The sequence below is a fragment of the Chionomys nivalis genome, chromosome 3 (assembly GCF_950005125.1).
Source record: "Chionomys nivalis chromosome 3, mChiNiv1.1, whole genome shotgun sequence".
Taxonomy (NCBI): Eukaryota; Metazoa; Chordata; class Mammalia; order Rodentia; family Cricetidae; genus Chionomys; species Chionomys nivalis.
The window spans coordinates 52,047,936-52,071,963 of NC_080088.1; the positions used below are offsets into that span (position 1 = coordinate 52,047,936).

The 24,028-nt window shown below is 37.8% G+C and overlaps 1 protein-coding gene across 5 annotated transcripts in view; it reads right to left on the reverse strand.

Moving 5' to 3' along the window:
• Bbx (BBX high mobility group box domain containing) overlaps window positions 1–24,028 on the reverse strand; it is a 233,458-nt gene that overhangs the window by 28,984 nt on the left and 180,446 nt on the right. For all 5 annotated transcript variants that reach the window (XM_057766021.1, XM_057766025.1, XM_057766020.1 and 2 more), the window contains exons 9-11: window positions 23,461–23,535; window positions 16,268–16,348; window positions 509–1,514 (exon numbers count right to left, since the gene is read on the reverse strand). In XM_057766021.1, coding sequence (XP_057622004.1) covers window positions 509–1,514; window positions 16,268–16,348; window positions 23,461–23,535 — 1,162 coding nt within the window. The remainder of the gene's footprint in view (window positions 1–508; window positions 1,515–16,267; window positions 16,349–23,460; window positions 23,536–24,028) is intronic.

Below are 24,028 nucleotides of genomic sequence, written 5' to 3' on the forward strand. Positions count from 1 at the left end.
TCCACCAAGAAACAGTTCCCTAGGCAGATGCTTCAAAATAAAACAAACATGGATAAAATACTGTGTAGAGGCTACCATGCTTTAAATAACACTTCATTTTTAGTTTTGATTACCCAACAAAAGAGCTAGATAGGATATTTGCTTTTGGAGCCTACAGGTAAAGATTCTGCCAAATTTATTAATGTCATTCAGGAAATTCCATCAATTTAAGTAGTTAAGCTAACTGTGCCATTTAAAACTGATGAAGCCAGCCCATAACAGAGAAACAAAAAAAAGTAGTAATTTGGAATTTTTTTATCCTGATTACTTACAAAACAAAGCAAACCTTTCCTTAAGTGTTCTTTCTAGGAGGTACACAGGTAAAGTGAAACGGATATGACACATGAACGACTCACACAAGGGACTAGTTTGATGTTCCACTGTTCATGATGATTTTTTTTTTCAATAGGTCTAAAGGGAAGACTCTGCTAGGCCTGGTAGTCCTTTCAGGTTTATAGAAGTCACTTACCTCTGTCAACATTAGCTCGCAGGGAGGTGAGCATGCCCTCTGACACCAGGGTTTTATAAAGAGCACCTTTGCAAGACCTCTCTGATTTCCTGGAGCCACAGGTCTCTGTTTTTCTGTGGCAGTCACTGTCCTCAGGCTTAGTCTGCCCTGGTAGGCTAGGTGGCAGTGCATCCTCTGTGGGCGTCAATGGCTCTGCTTTTATGCCCTCTGGCCCCTCCCCAGGAGCATTCTTGCTGGCAGAAATAGTAAGGAAATCCGGAGGTCGTGACTCCTTGATGATGTCTGAGCACTTCTCCTTGGAAGCCTTCTTCTCTTTTGACTTCACCTTTTTCTTTGGTGGCTTGGCATCCAAAATGCCTCCCTTGCCACTTGAGGAGGTGCGGACCTTCTTTCTTGGGGTTTCTCCAAGCTTGTCAACACCCCAGTCTCCCTTTGCAACAGCTTCTATGGTGTACATGACACTCTCGATGTCGGACTCCGAAGACTGCCTCTTCTTGCAGGTCTTCTTGGGTGTGGATTTGTCACTTCCATGTCGATCCAGTTTGTTTTTCTTCTTTTTCTTTTTTATCTTTTCTGGTTTGTTTAGCATGGTGGGGTCCTCGATGAACATAATTCCGTGAGGGTGGCACATGTGATCTTTTCTACTGGGGACATCGCTAATTATTATCTTGCTACTGGCAGAGTAAGAAAAATCAGGGAAGTGGCTGTATTTCTGATCATCCTCTGGTTCCTTTCTCATTTCTTTGGGGTCTTCCAATTTTACAGCCATTACATTATCCACTTGTAGCTCTTCGAAGTTTCTGAAGTCCTTAGACTCCCTTATATTTCCCTTAGATGGTTTCTCAAATTCTGCTTCTTTCTGGAACCCAGCTTCATTGTTTTTCTCCACTTTTATGTCTCTCTCTTCCTTCCCCTTTTCCATCTCTTTCATTCTTCCATCATCTGATTCTTTTGAATTTATTAGCTTTGTTTCTTCCATTTTCATCCCCTCTGATGCCAGACACATCTAAACAACAGTAAGAAGAAAAACACCAAACATCATTATTTTATAATCAAAACTTTTTATCTATATCTCTTTTAGAAATTAAGAAAAGTTCCAAAATTTACAATAATCAGCTCACTTCTGCCAAACTAACTTCATTGAACTATAGATAAACATCCATGAATAATTTTCTAGCATCATCAGAACTTATGAAAATTAGATTTGATAGAGGATGTATTCTGGAGCTTAAAGACAAACTTGGCTCTTAGTTGGAAACTTGTTTAGCTCAGAACTTCACTCCTAATTGTCGAGAACTTTATAAACTGGATAGATCTTATCTTGGAGGCTTTTGTGAGGCTAAGTGAGATAGATGATATACTTATGTCAGTATAATCCCCGCACTCTGTTCTGATGTTTGGCCCCACATCCCAGAGAATAAGGAAAACAGCAGTAACTTCCACTGATCTACTTGAAATTAGAAATGTTATAATGATTCAATGAATTTCAATTAGTAAACATGCATTACAGGTCTATAGATGCCAACAGAGAGCTAGAGAAACACCGAAGCTCTGAAAACCTCTTTCTTTTTCTTCTTTTTTATTTTAATCTTGTCTGGTGAAAATCCTAATCTGCTTTGAACCTAGCTGTAGATTCAGAGAAAAAACAATGTAAACTATTTGTCAGAAGTGGTTTATCACATTTACTTGTAGCACACTTACTGTATTTTTGCTGCCTGAATAGTCATGCATTTGAATATGTACTGCACAAAGTACACAGAACAAAGTCTATAATAAACTACATATTTACTATACATGTACACCTTTCTTCAACTTATTGGCTGGGCAGCAGTGACGCACGCCTTTAATCCCAGCTCTCAAGAGGCAGAGACAGGCAGATCTCTGTGAGTTCAATGCTAGCCTGGTCTATAAGAGCTAGTTCCAGGACAGGCTCCAAAGCTAGAGAGAAACCCTGTCTCAAAAAACCAAAAATTCTTTACACATCTAGGACATTTAAGAGTAAAGCCGTTGCTGGTTGTGGTGGCACATGCTGGTAGGATTTGCTGAAGGAGGCAGAGGCAGGAGGATCACGAGTTCGAGGCCAGCCTGTACTACACATTAAAAAAAAGGGTAAAGCTGTTACCTTCATCTCAATACCCCAGTTTCCACCCATAAACACATAAGGAGGACACAAATGATATCAAAAACAACAGGGCTAGGTTTCTATGTTTGAGGAATTTACCAAGAGGCCGAAGATGCGGATGTGGTCAAGTGCAGCATAGGACAAAGCAGCTGTAACATATGTAATTTAGCAGCATGGGAAGACAAAGAGCACTAGGGCTTGCTGAGTCAGCACAAAATCAGCACAGGAAGCTGGTCTGTCTTACAGAACTATCATTTAGGACTGTCGACAGATGGGAAACTCAGTTTTGAATGGGTAATACACTGGATTAAGTATCAGACACCCTTTTTCTCATCCCCCCCTTAGTACTTTGAATATATCACAAACTTTGGTGAAAGAATTCTGTAACATTTGGACTAAGAAGGAACTTCTGGAGAGGCAGATATTGCCACTTTTTAAGAAACAATGAAAAACACGGTAAGAGCGCCCAGTACTTCAGACAGTTCCCAGGAAGATGTGAAATAAGAAAGAGGTGTGCAGAGCTGTCTTTCTATGGACTCATGTATGTTAACTTTTAAAACTCAGCTAGTACCTAACCATGTACACTGGGCTCTTCCCTTTATTGTACTGAACCAGAAACACGCCTGAAGCACATGTTAACTTATGTTAATGCTGAAACACTGACATAATTATTCTTCCCTGCATATTTTACTCTAATGAGCGAATTTTGACATAAATTTCCTTTTCAACTATTCTAGCCCTAGTTATTTATAAATTAGCCCATGTGGGCTCCATATACTAGTTTTAGAAGTAGCTCAGAATGACATTCTCAAAATAAATGTAAGGTTTCCTTCACCATTGTCACTTTGGTTGCCTTTCATAGGTCACGTCAGGGGCTTTTCTCATCTAAGCAGAGGCATTTGCAGTGCTAGGCCAACAGTTTGCATCTGCAGCACAGATTCAACTTAGCAAACCTAATAGTATTTTGAAAACTCTATTCTCTGTTCAATATATTTCAAAATGATTCTCCTTATCACCCTTGATAGGATCCTAAGCTAGGAATGAAATGGAATACATACAGACATTCACTCTGGGGACATATTCTGGGAAATAGCCTAATATTTCTTGTGTAGGTAATTACACCAAGTACTAGTTATGCTTTACTTCCCTATTTTAAGCTCTTAGAAGCTACCCCCACCCTCCTCAAATAGAGTGTGTTAGTCCTAAATTATAAGAAATACAATTATATTGCTGGAGGTAAAATTATAAAAGTAAAACAAATTCTTCTATTAAAAACCACTAATCACAAATCTGCTCACTGACCAAAACCCAAATCTGACCCAGACTTGAGAGTCACTAGTAGAACCTTCTTTCCAATATAGGGCTCATTTTACACAGTGTTCCTGAGAGTTAACCGACTTCTGCACAAAGACAGGCAACATTTCTGTGTGAGGGGGCAGGTTTGTTTGAGAACTTTAATATTGAGCAAAAACTGACTATCCTATTTGTCACAGTTCCTAAAGTAAGACTAGATTTTACTGAATAAAACTGAGTTCATAACCAAACATCGGAGCTTACCCAAAGTTATACAGTGAGCCAAAGGGCTTAGATTTAACTCATAGGAGCAAAAAGAGTCTGACAGGTGGGTAACACTATAACCTCGATTGGGGTTCTGCGAGGCAAGCAAAAAAAAAAAAAACCAATGAGGCAAAATACTTGCTAATTATAAGAGCCCCATAATGACTGGGGAGAACAGATATTTCAATGTGGCAATACTCTCCTTAAATGACACTCAGTCTTCATGCAGTACCAGAAAAGACACACAACTCTCAGCATGGATACTAGGTGGTTTTTAATGGTGCCCAGAGATGAAATCTTTCCTTTTGCCTAAACGTATTACACTTTGATTTCTACAAATCCCAGATTTCCTTATCCATGTAATATGCTAGGAAGCTTGGTCACCTCAATTCTATATTTTAAAAATTTATGTTATATACCTAGTACCTAGGTGAATGACTTCCCGTTTCTCCTTGTAAACCCTACACTATCGAAGTTTGAATTATCTTCCAGCAGCACTGTGTCAGCCACACATTTTTCATGGCTTGGCCTAAACCTTCAGTAACAATGCTGAGTAGGACAGTGACAAGGACACAGCCTTCTGATGATCTTCCAGACTCTTCATCAGCTTTGTTTTGAACATTAATAAGCCTCAGCCATCTAAGAATGTCTTATAATTCCATCTCCTATTCTGCTCAGAAGGCATACAATTAGCTTTCAAAAGTCTTGTTGAACCCTGGACACTGCATGCTGCATACCAACAATGACAACAACATTCTCTCAGCTTTAAAAAGAAAAGTAAACAATATTAACAACAGCAAATAGAAAATGAAGCTGGCTTATGCACTTAGTCGATATAAATGAGTAGGCAGAAACAACTTATGGTATACCTAGCAGAGAGACCTCCATGCAGGGAACGCGTTTATTATAACAGCTCATGAAAAATTACAACAACTAAACAGGAAAAGGCAAGGAAACCCAGGGGTTAGCAACAGCAGGAAGGCTATGGCAGAGGCAAAAGGGGTAAGAAGATATTCCTGAAACCCAAAGGCCAGGTTTGGGGCCTCCCTAGAGGCAGCTGGTCCCTGGAAGAATGGTGTTTGGCTTTCCCAGCATACAGTTCCTCCCCAGTTCCCTTCCTCAGTCTCCCATCAAGGTCTCTCAGTGGCTCAAAGGAAGTAGAAGGGGACCATAAAGGAACAGAAGAAGGCAGTCGGCAGGTGCTGGGATGTCAGAGAACAGAGCAAACCTACTCTGGAATAGCACCCGTGACCACGGCCTTTGGCAGGGAAACTGTTAATTTCCAGTCTTCACCCTCTTGTTTACAAGTTTACAGTTTTAAATGTCTCCATGAAATAATAGCCTACATTTATAAATGAAGCTTATTCTTTGAAAGTTAGAATGATTTTTCCCCATTTTGTTTAGAGTTGTTTTCTACAACGTGTCAAAGGTTACCAAAAGTGAGACAAATCTCATTTGCAAGGTCTTGCCATAGCCTACAGTGGAATTTTTCTATGTAGGAAACCCAAATTATTATCCTACCACCAGGTCGATCCAGAGTTACCACACATGAGCCTTTCTTCATGCACATGTTCTGATTTGAACATCATTGTCCTTACTCCCTCTCCACAACAACACAAAACAATAATTACGTAGTTTCACTCTCTCCTGGATCTTTATGATAACTTTGCTCCCTCTAATTTAGATTAGCCAATTTCTTTCTTTAGTTAAAAAAAAAACCCCTGAAAACAGCAGGGTGTTTTTTTTTTTTTTTTTTGCCAATTTTGCATTCAAATTTTGCAAAAATCATTTACACACTGATTTTCATAATATATTTTAGAGTACTTTTAAACTGTTGATATAATTCTTTTCTATTTCTCCTTTGTTATTTGCTTTACACAGTTCATATTCTGCTACAATATATATTCAGGGGTTATCATGCATAAAAATATAGAATATATTTTATAAATATATTCAGAGGTTATCAATCATAAAAAGAATTGAGATTTTTTTTCTCTTTCTTTTACTCAGCTATGTACGTACTGTGTGTGTTTATATACAGAGAGAGGAAGAGCAGGACAGGAATGAGATCTACAGGGGCAGAGACAAACTATAACAAAGCAAAACTAGAGTGGAAAGGGAGAAACAGAGTGAGAGAGACTGAATCCCATGGTACTTTGGGTCGCACTTCAAGGCTACTTTGCTGGTTTATTTCTGAAACTCAGTTTTCCTTTGGTCTAAACGATATATCTGATTCTAATGTATCCTCATTCTGTTGTGCTTCCCATTTAAAACCCGCTCAACTCCATTATTTGTTGTTTTTAATATTTATTCCCTCATCACACTAGGTATTTCTATGTGATATAAAAAGAACCTGGGGACAGACATGGATGTAAACACCCCTGTTGGGGGTGAGCAAGTTTGGGATTAAGGGGTAGTTTCAAGGTGCTGGTTCTGGGGCAGACTTCAGAATTGTACACAGGCTTTGACACAGATTGGTATTGCTGATGAAGGAAGGGATTCTATTATGTAAGATTATCCACAGGATTTCCCTAAACTTCTCTGGGCCTCAGGTTCCTATACTATAATTTACAGATGTTAATATTTTTTGCCTTAGGATTTTACAGAACTCATAGTATCTAGAACACAGTGAAACAATGTTTTGTGCTAATACTCCTCTGGAGTCTTATGTCACAGAAAACATATGCTAGAATAATGAAGGATGCTTCTATTACTTGAAATAATGACATTTATATGAGCTCCACAAGCAGTATGACAGAACTTTGATGAGCTATCTGCTTTGTTCTTATTTTTAAATCTAGTGTTCAATAATTCTCTAGGGGCAGGAAAAAAAACCTACACATAAATTTGGGTTCAGGAAGATCTTAATTTAAGAAACACTCTAAAAAAATTTTAACTGATTAGTTGCTATGTAGCAGTTTTCTCTGAGATTGAAACATTCCATTCTGCAAAGAGGTTCCTTAAAACCTCCAAAGTATACAAAGAACTCAAGAAACTGGTCATCAAAAGAATAAATAATCCAATAAAAAATGGAGTACAGACCTAAACAGAGAACTCTCAACAGAGGAATCTAAAATGGCTGGAAGACACTTAAAGAGATTTCAACATCCTTAGTCATCAGAGAAATGCAAATCAAAACAACTCTGAGATTCCATCTTACACCTCTAAGAATGGCCAATATCAAAAACACTGATGACAACGTATGCTGGAGAGGTTGTGGGGTAAAGGGAACACTTCTGCATTGCTGGTGGGAGGGCAAGCTCGTACAGCCCCTCTGGATGTCAGTGTGGCAATTTCTCAGAAAATTAGGAAACAGCTTTCCTCAAGACCTAGTAATACCACTTTTGGGTATATATCCAAAGGATGCTCAATCGTGCCACAAGGACATGTGCTCAACTATGTTCATAGCAGCTTTGTTTGTCATAGACAGAACCTGGAAACAACCTAAATGCCCCTCGACCAAAGAATGGATAAGGAAAATGTGGTACATTTACACAATGGAGTACTACACAGCAGAAAAAAATAATGACAACTTGAAATGTGCAGGAAAATGGATGGAGCTAGAAAACATCATTTTGAGTGAGGTAACCCAGACACAGAAAGACAATTATCACATGCACTCACTCATAAGTGGTTTTTAAACATAAAGCAAAGAAAACCAGCCTACAAATCACAATCCCAGAGAACTTAGACAACAATGAGGACACTATGAGGGACTTACATAGATCTAATCTACATGGGAAGTAGAAAGTAGAAAAAGACAAGATCTCCTGAGTAAATTTGGAGCATGGAGGGTTGAAGGAAAGAAGGGAAAGGCATGGAGGGGAGCAGAGAAAAATGTAAAGCTCAATAAAAATCAATAAAAAAATTTTAAAATTATTTATCTTTATGTGTGTGCCTGCATACTGTGTACTATATGCATACCTAGTGCCCACAGAGATGGGTCCCCTGGAACTAGAGTTAAAGATGGCTTGAGTCACCATATGGGTGCTGGGGAATGAAGCCAGATCCTCACAAGAGCAACTTGGTTCTTAGATGCTGAGCCTTTTCTTCAGTGTCCAGTCTTACTTTTGTGTATGTGTATGTCTACTCACATCTACTATGGGCGTATGCACCCACAATTCAGTGGAGCTTAGGAATGTTCAGACATACAAAAAAATTATCAATGCAGAATGGAATGTTTCAATCTCAGAGGAAACTGCTACACAAAAACTAATCACAGTTATGCATTTTTTAAAAAGTTCTTCTGAAATTAAGATCTTCCTGAACCCAATTTAAGTTTTTTCTTCCTGCTCCTAGAGAATTACTGACCCCTAGATTTAAAAATGTTCATACATACATTACGTACATGCATGGACATGCATGTAGCCAGCCATACAACAGGCATAAAAAGAACATCAAGCAATGCGAGCTCAAGGGAACAAAATTGCATTGTGGGGAATACAGAATTAATGACTATTATTAATTTAGTCAAGATGCCCCTAATAGAGAGTCGATTGTTAATCTGGCCTTGAAACAATGCCAGACATGGTAAATGACAATTTATCCTTCTATTATTAATTTAAATTGAGCACTAACTTTCTTTAAAAGTGAGAACAGGAAATCATGAGGGCACCTTCCAGTGATGGAATTCCTAGGGCAGCATTCAAAGAAGTTAAAATGTTAATGTTTTAAGTTAAAGATGGACATAAATATTTGATAATTATTGTCAGTTCCCTCAGGTCCTACTCTATTATTCAATAGCTATAACTCAATGGGCACAGAATGCATTCTGTCCACCTTTGTATTCTTTTCCAAGAATAAGCTCGTATCTTTGAAAAGGTTTTCAACAGATATTGTTTTAAATTGAATGCTCATTAGTCCTTTGGTAATTTATGAGTCTAAAGTGCATTCTAATTCAAACTAGGAAAAGTTATTTTATGAGTCTCTAAAAACAATGCTAATTATAATCACGCTACTGCCAGGCCTCAATTGACAATCACAGCATTCTTGTCAAGAATGTCCCAAGAGTACATATAAAAATTAATCACAAATATTTAAAAGTTCCTTCCATCAACAGAAACTACATTGTGACTTCCATATAATCAGAAAAGCCTAGAGATGGTATGCTGGAGATAATGTAACTCCTTTCAAAGGAAAGAAAAAGTTGAAATAGTGAGTCTGATCCTCATAGACAATGTACTAGACCAATGCACAGGCTATCATCTTCTTCAAGATGCTAAGAACTAAGTATCACTTCTGAAGGGGCTAACATACGCAGTGAAGAGATTGTATTTCATGTTCTTGGGCTCAGAGAGAATGCCTTTTGTAGTCTAGGTAAGAACACATTTTAGGCTTGGGGTCTGTTATGGAGGACTGGCTTTAAGAGAATAATAAATTTATGCCACATCTAATTTTTATCTCTGAATCACAGACACTACAAATTTAACATTTAACAAATGTTAAGATGTTGATCCAATTCTTATTCTGCCTTAAATGACAATAAAATAGGAATTGAAAACTATTAAACTCTTAGAAATAATGCCACAGCAGCCATCTCTTGGCTGGCCCAAAGCTGTGGTAGGCAGCTTCAAGACAGGCCACATTTCTTCTTCTTAGACTGTGTCTTTTACTGTCTACTATAAAGCAGTCCCCTAAGTTAAAAACAAGACAGTGTGCAAACAGACCTCCTGCCACTAATCGGTTTTATTTCAAAATCTCTGCTTTTTAGAACAAAACAAATGTTTTTGCAGTCAAGGTATATTTACAATCATTTTGTACTGACTGCCCAAACAGTTTAGATACAACTCTAAGATGGCAGTTAGAAACATTTTCTAAGATGTGCATTTCTTCTGTAATTAATTAAAACCGGAATGGGGTGTTTGTGTTTGTGTGTTAACATAAATACAAAGTCAGCGGTTCCTGAGAATAATGACAGCATTGCTGCTAAGAAAATCAGACTCTCCGTCATGCAGGAGAAACTGTTCTCCGTCACAGAACAGTGATCTATATATCTCTGAGCACTGAAATCTGGCCAAGTTAAGCAATTTTCTCTTTGGTTGGCTGAAAATACTGGGCCAGGTGAACTGATAATTTAAATATTTTCTTCACTGACTATTTCCTTGAAAATTACAGATTCTGGATGGGTGAGAGTTGTGGTACCATATGGCCATCTGATATCTTCTCAGAAGTTGTTAACGGCAGTTATTAAAAACATTTCTCTATTTCAATTCCCCCCAGAATACACTGGTGCAATTTGGAGTGAGAAGAAAAGTTATAGGAGGTGTTTAAAATGACTAGAGACTTGAATCAAAAGATAAGAAAGACACCAACATTAAATAAAAGGCTCCCTTGTAAAATTTCAAGTTTCAGAATGAGAAATTAGGCTAAGATCTGCACCTTTATGTTCTGGGCTAGAGGTGGCTGGGAGGGTCGGACACTCAGGATACATACAGAACACGTATGTCTAGTCATACCTCAGTCAAGTACCTCTAATCATTAGCAGTAATGGGAAATGTTAAAAGGATTGGAGGGAGAATAGCTAAGCAAGATTATTCATGGAGTTACCGTTTCTGTGTAGCTTTGGAGCCTGTCTTGGAACTAGCTCTTGTAGACCAGGTTGGCCTCGAACTCAGAGATCTGCCTGCCTCTGCCTCCAGAGTGCTGGGATTAAAGGCGTGTGCTACCACTGCCTGGCCTCATTTTTGGATATTGTTTATAAATCTGTTTTTTTTTTTTTAAAAAAGTTTGTTCATTTTTATTTTAGTTGCAATGGTGTTTTTCCTGCATGCATGTGTGTGAGGGTATCAGATTTTGGAGTTACAGATGTTAGCTGCCACGTGAGTGTTGAGAATTGAACCTGAGTCCCCAGGAAGAGAAGTCAGTGCTCTTAACACTGTTAAATAACAGTATTATTTATAATACTGTTTGGCCAATAGCTTAAGCATATTTCTGGCTAACTCATATCTTAATTTAACCCATTTCTAATAACCTGTGTATCACCATGAGGCTATGGCTTACTGGGCAAAGTTCTGGCGTTCTGTCTCCAGTAGGGCTACATGGCTTCTCAACTCCACCTTCTTTCTCCCAGCATTCAGTTCAGTTTTCCCCACCTATCTCTGTTCTACCCTATCAGGCCAATCCAGTTTCTTTATTAACCAATGGTATTCATAGCATACATAGAACCTTACCTTTTACTTAATTTATACATCATTACAGCAATAAAGAATATAAAAAGATGCTGAAGCTTCGGAGAATGCCTATATTTTTATTTAATAAATATAGTTAATGAAAACTTTTCCAATAGTTTTTTTTATCTTCTATCAGGTTTATCTGGGGGAAATACAACATACTGTTCCTTCAGCTTCTGACAGAAATGCCTACTTTAAGAACATGGTCTAGAGAGACAAAGTATCTGGGTTCCTATCTAGACTCTGATTCTTATTGTCTACATGACCATAAGCAAGCTACTAAGTGAACTTGCCGAACTTCTACATTCTTTGGTTTCCTAATAGGAAAACCAGGAACGATAATAGTACCTGTCTCCGAACACAGATTTGAGAATTATGAAGTACTCAGACTGTGCTTAACACATAGTAGATAATAAATAGCACTCATTATCATAAGTTAAACAAAACTCAGTAGTAGAAGTAATTTCAGAAAAATTACCAGAATGCACAGCAGTGATTTTAGACATAGGCTCAGCCCCTGCCACTTTCTAAGAAACCAACTTTCTACATACTTCTGATCTTCGGTGGCTTACAGGTTTTAGTTCTCATTGTGCTGAACATGTGTACAGGGTAGGTCACTTCAGCAGCCCCACTATTATTGACATGGAGAAAGCCCTGAAATGCTTTTGTCTGTTTGAGTTAGTGATTACAGACAGTGTTGGTGCTACAGATATTTTAATTCTAGAATTTAAAAAAAGTGTAGATAAAGCTATCTCTGATTCTCCTCAGAGCATCTCCAAACTGCAGCACCTCTCCTACCCAACTGTCATCCCAGGGAGGTTGCTGCGCTGCTCTGTAGATGATTAGCCTAATTAATCTCAAAATGACTGGAAACAATGCATTTTAGCACTTGCCAGCATAAGGAACTGATTAACTGAACAGTATGAACTTCACGGAAGCTTGAACAAAGAGCACTGTATTCTCAGTTTTCTGATCTCAGCAGAAAACTGCCTTCCTGGCTGGATAGATGCCTTCAAAATACATGAAACAAGTCTTAGGATTTCTGGGTCACTTTCAGACATTAAAAGCTACCGGCTGTGGGTTCAGATAGATGGCATGAGAACCTCAGCTTGATCACCAATGCCTATGTAAACGACCAGGTGAGGTGGTTCTCTTGTAACCCCAGAGCTGAGAAACATTAAGCAGAGAGCTACTGGCCCTAGTGAGAGAGCCTATCTCAGACAACACGGTAGACTGGGCTTGAGGAGGAATAAAAACTGAGGTCCTCTGACCTCCACACGTGTGTTCACATGTGAACTGAGCACATATGAACATGTGGCCACCTCCACATACAAAAATATCTACATTCCAATCAGGGCCTTCACCTTTTAAAACCTAAACTGACAGTGCCGGAGAATCCAAATGTCTGCCTCCTGCTACCATTCCACATTATTTTTGACTGCTGAGGGAGGCACAGAGTATGGCAATAAACATACATATAAAATGGTTTTTGCTCCTTCTATGTCTTAGAACTTTATTACATTAATTATTACTGTGTTTGTGTGTATACAACTTGTAGGAATAGGGACTCTTTTCCATTCTGTGTGTTTGGGGACTGATTTCAGGTTTATTACACTTGGTGGTAGGCACCTCCACCCAGGTCCAAGGTAGAAGAATTTCTTGTAAGCAATAATCCCTAGCTTTGGGATATCTGCTCACCTGTTTCTCTTTCTGTTCTGGCCCAAGAATGCAGAAGGAGCTCGTACTTTGCTCCGAGCCTTGCTGCTGGTCCTTCAGGAGGACTAAAACCTTAGTTTTGGAAATATATGGCAGAAGTAGAACGGCTTGTTGTAGTTTGTCTAGGAACTGTCTCAAGCTGTAACAGAATGCTCAGGAGGTGGGCTCTGGCTGGAGGCGATAGGTTGTTGGAGGCTGGGCCCTGAGGCTATAACCTAGCCTTAGTCCTCACCCAGTAACAAAATAAGCTGATATCTCCAATAGGCCTGCACCTTCAAGACAAAATAACCTTCTAAGTTGCTTCCCCCAAGTGTTCGGCTGCAGAATCAGAATAACTAACTACTATACTATCTTTGCTTTATTCATTTGTTGCTGATTATGTCTCAAGGACTTTCTTAAGGAATGCCTAAGGCAGGGTGATATTTGAAATACTGAACAGATAGGCAGTCAGTGATCGGGAGGGATATGGCCTCCAGGCTAGAATGGGTCTTATAGGGTGGGAAGGGAAGTTGACTCAAGTTTTTTTGTTTTGTTTTGTTTTGTTTGTTTTTTTTTAAACCACAGTTTTAAGTATTTTGATCAAAACAGCTGTGTGGGCACAATCCAGGTGGTGTCACATTTTGCTTCAGAACTGCTTGTGCAAAGGCAGCTCCATCTTAGTTGTTTCTCTGATGTGACTGTCCCAGGTTCTCCATCTGCCAATCCCTCCCTATTAGTCTGCAGTGGCCTCCTGCTTGATCAAACTAATCTACTTTCTATTTACTTACTTCACCCTTGGGTTCCATATCAAAACTAAGAATAGTGAAAGCCATTCCACATCTCCTTGCTGCCAGCTCCCTTGTTTTGTTTGTGCTTGGTCAGATAAGTAAAAGATGTCACAAAACATTTATGTCTAAAGCATTTCTTGTTTCTCACCAAACCATAAGAATATACTGCTTCCATGTTCCTTTCTTAATCTTTAACAGTAGAGCTGTCTTCACTTTCCTGACAGAGCGGGGTAAGGAATGGAGAATAAGTCTATCTTCAGGAGAGAGAAAAGGCATGGTGTTCCACATATCATCCCTAGGATGATTTGGGAGCTGAGGTGGTGATGAGAGGCCTGTCAAGATATAGGAGGTGGTCATAGGAGAAGGGTCCAGTCGAAATCAGAACAACTTCCTTGACAGTTTTCACTTTGGAATGTATAACTTTACATCTGTCTCTATATTTGCATTTCAGAGGTACCAGAAATGACTATACATTATTTGTTAAAGAAAAAAAAAAGACTATGAATTACAAGTGGGACAAAAATGGAAGAAAGCATTAATCTACTGGTGATCATTGGCCATGCTGGCTCATTTATAGTGCATTTGATGCTTACTTAGCAACTGGAATGCTCTTCTAAAGCCCACTATTCATGATGTGGTATCAGATTCATGTGGCACAAATAATAACAAAGATCTTGGCAAATGATTTCTCAGCAACTGAGTTTCATCAGAAGCACATATTTTTAGTCAAATGTTGCTAAGTTGATTTTCTGTAACTGAAATAGGCTTATTTCGGTAATTTTTCCCTTTTAAATTATGACACGAGCATCCAAGCATCTGTTAAGCCATAGCATCTGTTTCATATTTGGGATGCATCCCTACAAATTAGAAGAATGCTTTTTTTCTAATGAGCTTTGATTTAATAAGAAATCCCTCTCATGACTGAAAGGAAATGACAACGCAGATTCCTCTCTAGCAGCACTGCACAGCGAAGCATCTCAGAGGCTCATATGGTACCATCCAAAATGGCTTAATAAAGATAAATGCTATATGGAAAGTTAGCTTGCTTGATATTTGGTGTTGTTCAATACTTTATAGTTTTATATAGGTGTGTACACAAAGAGAAATTATATAACCAGAAAAAGCAGATGGCCCAGACATCCATATTACTCAAAAAAAAAAAAAAAAAAAAGGTCATTTCAAGTAAATTATCTTGAGAATCTAGAGCCTGGGAAATCCATAACCTCATAATCTGTCTTTCTCCGGACTGAGATTCATTTGCATGCCAAATTCCAAAGGCACTCTCTTTATTGACTGTATTTAAAGAAGACCTTTACTATTCTCTTTTGGAACCAGTCCCTGCTGTTTTCCGAGTTTTCCTCAGTGTTTCTGGTCTTCGCAGTCCTCTCTTTGGGTCTGGATTTTTTGCCTAAGAACTATGTCAAGCTTGGCATCTGATGCAATGGATTAGTTCCAGTCTATCTACTTGCTACTGTTTCAGGGCCTTATAGTCCTAATTTGTACCTGGCTTGGCTTTTAAAAGCCTAATTTAAAGATATCAATTTAAAGATATCAAACTCTCATATTTTTATGAGAAAATGACATATGATCTCATTAAGATCAGTAAATTGCCAAGAATTTATAAAAGAACCATGCCACTCACAAAAGAACTTAGAGGGAGCTCACTGGAAGGAAAGTTTAGCATCAGAGTACACCAACTGAGGATCCTGGTGTTGAAATCCTGCCACACATTCCCTGTAGGCAGAGTGGTCTCAGCAGGATAGAAATGCTACAATTTATGGCAACTTCTACATATTTTTCTCTTTGCCAATGGAGTAATAGTGGCATGTCACATCAAATGTGTGAGTGATACTCTAAAAAACCGGATTTTAGAATATGCCATTTGAATGTTTCACATACACACAAATCACTCTGACTAAAAGTGATGCATTTTAGAGATTTAGAAGTGAATGAAGAAAGTCAAAAGAAATGAAAAATAACAAGCTATTTTTGGAGCTCAGGGTGGTCTTATTTAACCTCACAAACCTTAAACTTACTAACCCAACACAGACAAAACCAGCAGTGGTGGTGCACGACTTTAATCCCAGCACGCAGTAGGCAGAGGCAGGCGGGTCTTTGTAAGTTCAACGCCAGCCTGGTCTACAAGAGCTAGTTCCAGGAAAGGCTCCAAAGCTATACTAGAAATCCTGTCTTGAGAAACAAAAACAAATTTACCCATGAAACAGTTTTTATGATATCCCTGGACAATCTTTTTCAGTGTTTAGCGACTTTTAGTAGCAACATTCACTGACACTAAAGGCAGTCCTCTCACTAGTGCAAACAAATACAGCTTATGTATGGTCACGGGTGAGACAGCACAGTTTAAGAAACACTATCATCATTATTTTGTGATTTCTACATCTGCAGATCTTAATTTCTTATGACTTGCCTCTGCCAGCTGAAAGAGTGCAGAATTTCCACAGCGTTTCACGGGCTCAGCGCCACCCAACTGTGAAGTACTTGAAGAAATCTACAAAAAAAAAAACAAAAAAATCACATAAACAGTATTAATTTTGATACCAGAATCTTTGCTTTCATATATATGGGAATTTTCTTAATTTTGCAGGGCTAACACTACTCCTAACTACCAAACTGCATTAACTAGATCAAATCTGGAATAATCATTTTGAGAGTCTTTTGAGCTCCTCAAAAAATAGGTGCTGCTTTGATGGACATATAATGACAAGAATATTATCCTTTATATAACCAGCTCTAAATTTAACATTAGCATGACATGCATGTTAACTTCTACTTAAGAACTAACTCATCAATTGGCTAAGTAGAAAGATATATGGAACTATTTTCCATTTACTAATCAATTAAAAGAAATATGTGGGTTCTCTATGGGAAGAACTCATGTGACAGGTAATATGACAGGAGCAAGAGGAGGATAAGAATTTTATATAAAATATTGACTGCCTTAGAACACCATGAAGAAACTGAATTCAAAGACTAATAATGAACCTCGAACCTATGGGGTACAGTCACTTGCCCGTACTGTGTGGGTTGCACCAGCACACATGGTATTATACTAACTGCAAACTTTTTTACAGATTTGGCTAAGTAGTGTCTGGGCAATATTGTAAGTGAAAAACACTGTTATTTTCATATGAAAACTTCATTTTTAATTTTTAACCTCAGTAAGAGTTGGAAGAGAGATCTATCTACTCAGAAGGACATGCACACAGCATTCCTCCCATGGAGAAGTCATCATGGGATCAGGTAGCTATGGCCTAAGCACAGTCCCTTTCTATGATTCTGAGTTCTTCTCAGTCTTTATAAAGTTTTCTCAGTTTGGCTTAGAAGACAATTCGGTTCAGTAACTTGCAGTGACATAGGTCCCACAGGAAATTGTGTCAACTCAGGGACAGACTGCATATCGGGTGCTCACTGGTTCTCTCTAGAATACCCACGGAACAAGAGCCCTTCACAGAAACACATACTTAATATGTTATCTGGGCTATTTTTTAAAAGTCTACTTGATGGAAGTAATAAGGAATTTTTCCCTCCTAGATGCTACATTTTTAATAAACTCACTGCAATCACATCTGATTCTACTGAAGATAATTTAAGGAGTCTCACTCTTTCTGAAATTTGGAATATTTTTCCACTAGTCAAGTTTTCACTGATACATACTACATCTTAACTATTAATATCAAGTTGAATTTAGTTGTTCGCCCCTCGGTAGACTAAGAAAAAGCTCACATACTATTATTACTGACTTTCAGTACCTTAAAGACTAAAACGCTGAATGTAAATATCAGTCTCCTGAACTGGGGTCATATAATGTAGGAGTCATGGCTTCTGAGTCAGCCAGACTTCATTACTTTCTGCAATGTAGACTTAAGCAAATAATCAGGACTCTGAGCCTCATTTATTTTCCCTTTAAAATACAAGAAAGCTTGCCCAGTATTATACTGTAGAGATTAGATTTCATATTGAGAACCAGCAGGGTTCTGAGGCCACAGTTCATTTCAACAGTCGGTATAACAGTCAACATTTATGATTTATCATGATCACCAGCAAATATAAACACTTTAGTGCCATTCCAAAACATGGTTACACAATGAAATTGAACAGTTTATAGAGATGAAATGTCCAAGGATACAATTTATAAAATTTCATAATGTGCAAACTATCAACTTTGTTGTGTGAGCAAATGTCACCAAGAGACAACAAACATGGCGGAAAGGGCTGCACTTCCCAGGTCCATCTCAGGACTTCTTCCTCCAGCTCCCTCTGCTGTTCCTTTTGTTACAGTTTCTGTCCCTTGACTGCACTTCATCTCTGCTGAATCTGTTGCCTCCTGCAGTATAGGTCACACTAAGGGGTCCCCTGCCCTGTGTGAATGCACTGCTCAGTAGTAGGCTTGAAGTGGTTTCTTACATAGTAGGACAGCTCCTTGATTTTTCTAAATCTCTGAGAAGATATTCACCTAGTCACAGCTACATGACAATATATAAAATATTCAAAGTTGCTTAAAAGTCTGATTTCTTTTTTTTCTTTTATTTATTTTTATTTTTTATTTTGTTTTAATTTTGGTTTTTCAAGACAGGATTTCTCTGTGTAGTTTTGGAGCCTGTCCTGGAACTAGCTCTTGTAGAACAGGCTGGCCTCAAACTCACAGAGATCCACCTGCCTCTGGCGCCCAAGTGCTAGGATTAAAGGTGTGCGCCACCATCACCCGGCAAAAGCCTGATTTCTAAAGATGCAGGTGTGTGAGAGGTTCATGCTTCCAAATTCTCTTGGCAAAAATCTCATGGAATGATTTACTATGTTCCCTGAGCATTTTTTTTTAATACCTCATTTTCATTTTTCTTTTGTTTTATTTTGGAGAGGGAAGTATTTTTTTCAGAGGTTGGGAGAAGACTGGACATATGATAATTTAGCATCTGTCTAGATTTCTCCGCAGCACCTGACATGCTGATCTCTCCTTTGGCAAATTCCTCTCGGGGCTTCGATTACTGGAGACGGACCTCTAAAGCCATTCTTTGTTAATCTCTGCTGGCTTCTTTCTACACTGATCCTATTAAATAATAGTTTTTCTCAGAGTTTTCTTGGGGCCCACTCCCTTTTTATGTTATACATTTTATTTTAATAATTTCATCTGTGATGATGGCTTTGATTTCAAGAATAAGCAATATAATGTTAATCTGTCATTTTGTTACTATTCACTCCTACTAAAAAATTTCAATGTAAGGGACATATGTTTCCATTTAAGTAAAAACAATACTATCAATGTCTGTTTTCCAATGACTAGCCTACAAGCTGCTTCCTTCCCATCAGTGTGATTGCAATTCTGGTAGCTAGAGAGTACTGTATACTATGCTAGTGACTGTGAATTCTATTTTCCTCAACATGTACGGTGTTTGTCAATCTGATAATGCTATTGTTTTCACTATTATGCAATTTAGATAAACAGTATCCATTCATAAAGGATAGAAAGAGGGTATATTAGTAAGTAAAGAGGTGAAATAGGATCTGAGATGCAAAAAAAATTTTAGGAAAAATTATCACTCTGGATGTTAGAGTCCTCCTTCATGTTTCCGTTTGCGTGTGAGTATACAAGCTGGTAAAGATCAGAGTCAAATCAGGAGATAGTGAAATCTTTTGCAATTATAATGCATTATAGACACTAGTCTGGAAGAAAATGAATAAGTACTACACAAATAAACCAAAAAACAAGTGGACATATGAGGATAGCTGGTATTGCTTACTTTAAAAGAAATATTAATGCCTCCAAAAACCCCACAGTATATCCTGTGATTAGTTGTAGTGAAGTATATGGCATTTTTATGGAAATGCAATATTTTGTAATATATTAAGTATTCAATCATGAAAATGAATGCCCTAAATTTGTACCTATGACTTGTATCCTACTGAGACAGAACCTTAAATTTGGTATGATTACGACTCTACTTATACTGGCAGGGTAAATATTTTCTAAGGAAAGGTTTAATGTCCAAATCAATTTGTCTAAATCAAATAGATTGGTTGTGTCTTTTTAGTAAGTATGTTATTTTTCAATGCAAAGGTGTATATTAGGTTTAAGAGCCAGCCACGTATCAGACAGAGAATGTGTGCACTGTCCATGGCTTTTAGACCTATTAAATAATGGAAAACAATAGCTCCCTTCTGACTTTATATTCCGCCATCAGTCTTCAGGACCTAGATCTAAAGTAAGTGATGTGGCACTTTACCTTTGAACATCAACAATGCCAATAGGGAACTCATTTTGATCAACTGAATACATCAGAGTTTAGAATCACAGAGGGAGGGGTTAAGATGAATCTAGATGAAACATGAGCAACAAAATGAAGAGACTAACAATGGGGGCAAGCAATCTTTACACTGTATTTCTTTCTAGGACTTATAAAGCACGAATATTATTTTTCTCCTTTAATATAAACATTCACAAGGAACCTATTAAAAAGAAAGAAGTGCTTTACTGAGCCATGGTTCAATGAAGGTTAATTTCAACAGGTTTTATAGTGATTACACTTGGTTAAAAAATGGGAAAAAAGTCCTCCTTAGTGTTCAATGAGGAAATCCAGAGCTTGCAGAAAAGAAAAAAAAGAAAAGAAACACAAAAACCATTTAAACTTAAGGAAATATAGCCAGAACCTTTAACGAGCGTTTTCTTTGCTAATTATACTTCACGATAAATAACCCATTTCTAAGAGAACACATAGTTAAATGCCTCTGAAGATTTTATAAATGAAATTAGCAAGAATGCTTTCTAGGAATACTTTGTGTCCAATTTTATAAATATTTTAAAAATTAAATACTTTTACAGAGCTAAATGTTTCCTAAATATATAAACACTGATTCCCTTCTTAAGTAGGTAACAATAGGAGCGAGAACACCTCAGAAAATATAAATGGTAATTTTCATTCAAACACTATGCCCTTCCTGTTTCCACCCTTCCTTCACAAAATAACAGGTATGAGAAAGTTCACTAACAATAACACTAAGACACTGCAAGTCAGTAGCAACTGGAGAATAGCAGCCTTAAAATGTGGTTTCTGAAAAGAATCTTGCTGCAGGTGGAAGTTCTCAGACTGTGTGAATCAGAAGTCCTAGGAGTAGAGTCTAGGAACCTTTGTGTTTCAACAAGCCTTATGGGAAACACTGACTTATTTTAAAGCATGAAAACTTTTGTTATGGACTAATTAGGACAATAAAAGATGATGCTACTTTGTGAAATAACTATAAAAACAAGAGGGACATATCATCACTGCGATTACAGCCTACTCTACTTCTACTACAATATATGTGTTTATCACAGATTTCAGCAGACAACTTTTATTAGTTCATTTAGTTAACTCTGGTTTAGCCTTATATGAGCCGGCCTACAACTAGGCTAACAGTATAGTCAGACGCTAAAAACCTAGACTGAAACTTAGTATTCTCATCCATCATAAGGAGAAGGACTAGACCTGCTATGAATCTCTAGATAAGCACAGACTTCTCTTATGTAAAGCAGATGTAGCACAAACTGTTAAATAACTCCAAGTGCCACACTTTAATTTGCTCAAAAATTAAAATGGCTTATATTACCATCTTATGCAAAATATAAGAAGATCAGTTCCCTGGGGCTTGAAGTGGGAAGAAGACTGCATCAGATTTGGGGGTATAGCAGAAGTTGTGTTTGCTCACATTATCCAGGCAGGGTTATCCATCATGCATGACTTATGCTACAATTCCCTCAAACAGCTCCTGCTAAATTTTCAAATTAACAATCTTAAGCTTCCTGAAATCCCACAGATGCTTTGTGTCAACCGAAAGACTTTGGGGATGAATGCTGCTAAGCAGCACTGTGACCTCTAGCAATGCATCCCTGAAGACTCTCTAGTAACTTTTTTGTTCTGTGTGGGAAAAACAGTACAACTGAGAGGCAAGGACCAAATTTTGTCATTTGATGGGGGAGTGCACTGAGCACAAATTGCTTCCTTTAGGAGATTCACTGATTTCATTCTTCAGAATCACAGGACAGTGGCCCTTACAACTATCAGTTTTATCCTTCAACACTGACCCTGGTCTTCAGAGGCTGCTAATGGATCTGATGATGGTATCTTGTAAGTATCACTTAATCATGCAGTTAGGCACACACACATTTAGTCAAGATCTTCCACAACGGCACTTCATATTAAGTAGACTATTTTTGGAAATTAATATGTGAATATCAGGTATATCAAAGATGAGCCACCACACCCTTCTAATTCATGCTACAGGATGAAGACTTTGATTGGGCAGAATATACAGCAAACAAATCTATCTTTTATGAAATGCTTCAGAAAAACTTGATGGGAATGATAAAAATAAATTAAGCCAACAACACAGTCATTCTTTTAAACTTTTGAAAAATATTTAGCTGCAATAAATGGGTGGAAAAGAGTGAGGAAATGATATTAAACAAAACTATTTCCCCCCCAGACAATGAAAACAACAGTCTGCTTATCAGAATAGAAAATCATAATGAAATATTAATGTGCTTAGACTCGTCAAATTGTTCTCCATGAAATAATACTTTGCATTTGTTATTAGTCTGACAGAATAGTCCTCAGCAACGAAAGCAACTGAGTGGCCTGCCAGAAGCAGGCCCGCTGCTGCTATGAGTCTCAGAAGTATCCCAAGATGAAGAAGCTTTTTTTTTTCTTAATATAAGAGTTGAAAGTAATTTTTTCTCATTTTCAAAGTGAAATGCTAGGCTTTCCCTTGCCAAAAGGATATCATTTTACATTTCTTATACTCAGTGCTCCTTACTCAAATGAATCAGTGATTTGATACATCAATATTAAACAGAACAGTCTTGCCTATCATTTTCTCTCGATTCTATAAAACATTACTTAGATTCTGATAATGCAGTTTTCTTGGAATGAAAAGTACAAGGACCTAAAGCAGACAGGATGCTTTTTTGTGATCTGTGTCCATCTTACTATTTCTCATAGAGCTCTCTAGGGACGAGCACACAGTTGAGGCAAACCAAGCACATCAATCACTAAATAGTGTTTGGTGTGTGCTATCTGGATGACAAGCTAACGAAACTGGAGATCCGGCGAAAATTGACCTGAGCAGAGCCAAGGATTAGACTCTAATAATAAAATACTGGCTGCAGCTACATCTGGTGGAAAGCTACATAGTGACAATTTAACAAGTCATATTCAACACTGTATTTGCTTTGAGAAAGTTATTCCTCAATTACAGCATCTAAATTTGCTACTGGAGACAATTAACTGGTATCTTGTGGCAATCATATTGACAGCAGGTTTTTTTTTGTTGTTGTTGCTTTTTTTAAAAAGATTAAAGTAAATTAAGAAGGTAAAATGAAATAAACAAATCACTGGTGACTGCTGTGAATGAACTCTAACGAATGCTTTTAAAATGGTTATGAAATCCAGAGCTGAGTTGACTATGATTATGACAATGGCAAAAAAAAAAAAAGGTCATAAATACTCTGTATATTATGCTAGTAATGGAAGGGGCATGCCTAAAGTCCAACATAATAGGATTCTTTTTCAGCATTTTCTAAGATGAACATGATTTCTGAACATAATAGTCATAAAGAAACGAAGCCTTTACCTCTGCAAACTGAAACAGAGCTGATGCTTGACACTGTTTTGAAGGACCCTCACGTTGGGATGTCCTTGAAGATATCTAAAAGGAAACAAGACATGCTTACCGTTTGAGGATACTTTACTACATCGTACTACTAGACTCTGCCATGTATTTCCATGTAGATTCAGAAGTGAGTCGCCATTCTAAATCCCTCTTAAAAGACGAGTACAAATGATACAGGAAGACAATGGTTGTAAAGAACAAAGAGTCTGGCTCATTTCGAAAGATGAAACTTATAAGAATACCCAGTGTATATCAAGCAGCCACATTAGACAGAGTCAGATGAATTTCTTCATTTCAATTATTTTTTTTAAAGACAGCATTATTAAAGCCAGGCATGGTGGTACATGGCTTTAATCCCAGCGCTAAAGAGGCAGAGGCAGAGGCAGGAAAATCTGAGTTCAAGTCTACAGAGTGAGTTCCAAAACAGTCAGGGCTACAACAGAAAAACTGTCTTAAAACCCCTTCCACTCCACAAAAGGGGGAAAATACAGTATTAAAAGCTTGAAGCTTTAAGTAGATACAGCCATAT